Source organism: Otolemur garnettii, unplaced genomic scaffold (assembly GCF_000181295.1).
Source record: "Otolemur garnettii isolate 467f Iridium unplaced genomic scaffold, OtoGar3 scaffold00226, whole genome shotgun sequence".
NCBI classification, from domain to species: Eukaryota; Metazoa; Chordata; class Mammalia; order Primates; family Galagidae; genus Otolemur; species Otolemur garnettii.
The window spans coordinates 618,978-623,553 of NW_003852621.1; the positions used below are offsets into that span (position 1 = coordinate 618,978).

At 56.2% G+C, this 4,576-nt stretch overlaps 1 protein-coding gene across 1 annotated transcript in view; it reads right to left on the reverse strand.

The window, feature by feature from the left end:
• Positions 1–4,576, reverse strand: part of SLC12A7 (solute carrier family 12 member 7) — a 59,351-nt gene that overhangs the window by 13,922 nt on the left and 40,853 nt on the right. The window contains exons 17-19 of the mRNA XM_023508181.1: positions 3,833–4,001; positions 548–743; positions 3–284 (exon numbers count right to left, since the gene is read on the reverse strand). Of these exons, the coding sequence (XP_023363949.1) occupies positions 3–284; positions 548–743; positions 3,833–4,001 (647 nt within the window). The remainder of the gene's footprint in view (positions 1–2; positions 285–547; positions 744–3,832; positions 4,002–4,576) is intronic.

A 4,576-nucleotide genomic window follows, 5' to 3' on the forward strand; every position in this document is an offset into this window, starting at 1 on the left:
GCCGCCCCTGCCACCCACCTTGTGCTGGCGCAGGAGGAAGGGCAGCAGCATGAGCGTGCCACCATCGTGCACGATCCACCACACGTCAATGCTCCCACCGCCCCTGCCACCCACCTTGTGCTGGCGCAGGAGGAAGGGCAGCAGCATGAGCATGCCACCATCGTGCACGATCCACCACACGTCAATGCTCCCACCGCCAAAGCGCTCCTGGTTTTGTGGAAACAAGTCCACATTTTTGGCCACCAGCAAGGCCTGCTGTGCCGCAGTGGTGTCACGGACGGTGTCTGTGGGGAGAGGCCACCACAGGTGGGTCGCCAGGGCAGGGGGGTTTTGGGAGCCCCGAGCTGAACATGAGAGCACATGGAGGGCTAAGCTCCCCCAAAATGTGCCCAGACAGCAGCAGCTGCGGGAGGCAGACAGGGCAAGGTAGTGGGGTCCCGGTGGAACCCTTACCCTTGACTCATCAGCCCCTACACACTGGTGCACACAGTCAGCCTGGAGACCATGTTCCCTGGGACCATGCAGAGCCCACGCTGGCCTCACCTACCAATGAAGTTCCTCCAGGAGAAAGGGTTGTCCACCTGCTTCCAGGACGCGGGCCAGGCCATGAGCACCGTGTTGTGCTTCATGCCCCCAAGTCCGGCCGACTGGACCAGGTGGGAGGTGCCATCCCGCAGGTTGGAGGAGACAACCAGCTGGCAGAAGCCCTTGGTCTTTTCTGCACCCATCAGAGACCGGATGTTCTGCAGGACACAGGCCAGGTCAGTGCAGTGGCCCCAAGAGTGGCATAGAGGGTACTCCTAACATCCCTGCCACCCCTGCTGAGGTGCCACAGGCTGGTGTGTGTACACACATGTATGTGGAGAGGCATGGACAGCAGGGTGTACCTGGCATCACAGGCAGGTGACACAGGGCACACGAGGCCGGATGGCTCTTTGGGGTGACCCAAACTGTCACAAACCCACCCTGTTGTTTGTGGACACTTTGCACTGTATGCTACATACCCAGGACTCTATTTAGATTATAGCATTTCATAGGGGCCAGGAGTGAAATACCAGAGAAGCCACAAAGCAGACACCACTACTGCACAGTTTCTGCCTTTCCCTGTCCTCTCGTGGGCATCTACCCAGGGTGGCACAGCCCAGCAGCTTATTTCTAGGAGAGGTAGGACACAAGTGAGGCCAAACCCTGTGTCAGGCTGAGGTGCTATGGATGCTGGCCTCCTGCCCCTGCCTCGCTGACACTCAGGCCCGAAGTTCCCAGACTACCAGGGTGCAGCCTCAGAGCCCACGTGCTCTCAGGCTATGCCACCTTGTGAGACCATTGTGGGTTTCACACCTATGTGGCACCAGTGACACTTTGATGCTCTGACTTCCCCATTTGGAGTGGAGAGTCCCACCTTTGTGTTTGGGATATAGGCAGACAAAGGGATCCTAAATTTTAAAGTCTGTGCACAGGGAATTTTGCTCAGGATGGCCACCGCCAAGGTCTCACCAGTATCCAAACTAGATGATTTAAAAGGTGAGGTTTGGGACCTTTGAGATGATGAGATTTGGATACTGGGATGGGTGGAATGGAATTTACATGTAAAGCAAATGTGAATTGATGGGGACTGGAGTGGGTTGAATAGTTACTCCCAAATGATATTCAAGTCCTAATCCCAGGAAGCTGCGAATATGACCTCATTTGGAAAAAATGTCCTTATGGATATAATTAGGAATTTTGCAAATAACATACTATCATCCTGCATTACTGAGGTGGGCTCTAAAACCAGGGACAAGTGTCCTTATGGCAGAGGTGGGGGAGATCTGAGACAGAGGATAGGAGAAAGCTGTGTGAAGATGAGGCCAACGTGGCCCTCGCCCATGACGCCTGGAGCCACAAGAGCTGGGAAAGGCACTAGAACCCTCCCGGCCTTGCCATGCCTGGAGCTGCCAGTGTGGAATGATGCAGAGTTGAGTCCCTTCTCTGCCTGCTACTGAGAATCCAGCTGCCCCCAGACCAGCCCAGCAGGCAGCACCCCAGCCTGGCTCGCCCAGGGCACCTCCAGCCCCACATACAACATTGCAGCCCAACCAGCCTCCCCTAGCACCTCCTGCCCTCACCCATGTCTACCCAGATGCCTGGAGAACCCAGAGGAGCCACGTGGGGAATTACTAGGAGAGTCAGGAGAGAGTCTGCTCACACTTTCTAAATTTTACAACCTCAGGTACAATAATGGTTCGTGGAGAACGTGCCCCCGACAAAGTGCAATGGGCCCAGTGCTGGTCAGCGTGTCCCCACCTGTGCCAAAGCTCTTTTAACCGCAGACAAGAGCAGGAACCACAGCTTCCCTACTCTGTCGTCTTCAAAAACGCTCAAGTAAAAAGCATTTTGAGATAAGATGATGTTACTAGAAATTCGGTTTGCAAGTGAAAAAGTGACAATGATAAAGATGGTTCTCCCATGGCGGAGTGTGGCCAGAGGGTCCAGATGCCCCTACCAGTCACTCGAATCCCCTCCTGCTCTCAGGAGAGCACAGGTTAACTGGAACTTGGTCCAGACCCTTGGACAGCACCCCATCAGAGAGCTGTGACTCCAGGACATTCTACCAAGAATATTCCCACCACGTCGAACACAGTGTATACCAGAACACCATCCACAAACGTCCTGCACTGGATACCACCTCAATGTCCAAGACACAGGAATGTTAGGGAGAAAAACACTCTGCAGTAGGAGCATCACAGAGGAACATCTGTGAAACCACACGACCACCAAAAATAAAGTGTGCATTCTGTGAAAACGGACAGTTGGTATTTTAAAGCAAGCATAGAAGATCATCCCAGACAGTGTGAAAGGGGCTGTGAACCTGCCTGTGTCCAGTGTGGTTCTGGCACCCCCTCCTCTCCAGCTGCTTCCTCCTCAGCCCCCAGAGAGATGCTGGGGCACGATAGGAGCTGGGGACCATACCCCGTCCTGCGCCCGGGCACATCCACCCTGCACTGTAGCCAGTGACCGCACAGCTACCACACAGCATCAAAAACAAGGTGCCAAGATCGTCCCCACCCACAGACCCATCCGTTGGAGCAGACACAGGAAGATGTAAGACACCAAGGTGGCTCAGGTGCCACAGAAGTGGCTCCAGCCCAAAGAACAGCGGGACACCCTCATGAACAACCGGGATACAGCATCAGTTTACAACCAATGGAGGCCACCATTTTAACTGGGGTGCCCTGTGGTGCTGAAAGAGAATCACTGTCTCAGAAAGAAAAGGACACAGCATGTCTCCTGAACAAGCTAAGCCTCAGAGCAGCAGGCTGTCTGATCCCACTGGAACTGGCTCTAAGCCCCAGTGGTCCAGCCCTCCTTTGGGTAGTTGTCCCATCCCCAAGTTATCCTCAGCTTGGGTATGAACAAGCCTCTAGGTGTGGCTGCAGGTCTGCAGACATGGTGATAGAGGGCCACACTCAGGAGACCTGGCTACATCAGCAAGACCTTGGGGCAGCTGTAGGAGGAAGAAGCCACCCCCCACATGGCACAGGCCCACGGCTGCATCCACAGGCACTGAAGGGGCAGAGACAGGCAGCACGCAGGCCTTGTGCTGTTGCACAGTGAAGATGAGCCGAGGGCTCATCCCAGGTTTAGCCTCTGAAAGCTCATGGCCTTGGATGTCTAGGCCTACAGCCTCTGGGGCACAGGTGGGCTGCCCCGAGGTCTTGCCAAGCTGCATGCCCTTCACTCCTGCTCACTTCAACTCAAATCCCATTGTCAAGGAAACAGATGACAGCACAGCACATGAAACTGTGTGGACATGACTCCCTCCCCACCTCAGACAGGTGATGGCCCCACTTACCTCTTCAGCCTGCTGCGCCTCCAAGTGCTTGTCCAGGTAGGTGCCCTCCAGCACCGAGCCCACAATGGTCAGGCCCTTGCCAGCCTTTAGCTGTGAGGTGAAGGACAGCAAGCGGGGGTGCTTCACACGCTGCTCAGCGTCCAGGTTCAGCAATACCAGCACCTGAGGCCTGTGGGCGAGATGGGATAGGGCAGGGGTCAGCATGGACTCAACACCAGTAGGATGGAAGGGACAGGGGACACAAGTGAGAGAGACTGGCCACGCAGGTGAGACAGGTGGGATGGGTGAGACTGGGCACGTGGGTGAGACTGGGCATGTGGGTGAGACTGGACACGCGAGTGACACTGGGCATGCGAGTGAGACAGGTGGGACTGGTGAGACTGGGCATGTGGGTGAGACTGGGCACGCGGGTTAGACTGGAAACGTGGGTGACACCAGGCACGCGGGTGAGACTGGGCATGTGGGTGAGACTGGGCACGCGGGTGAGACTGGGCATGTGGGTGACACTGGGCACTGGGTTAGACTGGAAACGTGGGTGACACCGGGCACGCGGGTGAGACTGGGCATGTGGGTGAGACTGGGCACTGGGTGAGACTGGGCACGCGGGTGAGACTGGGCATACGGGTGAGACTGGACATGCGGGTGAGACTGGGCATGCGGATGACACTGGGCACTGGGTGAGACTGGGCATGTGGGTGAGACTGGGCACTGGGTGAGACTGGGCACGCGGGTGAGACTGGGCAT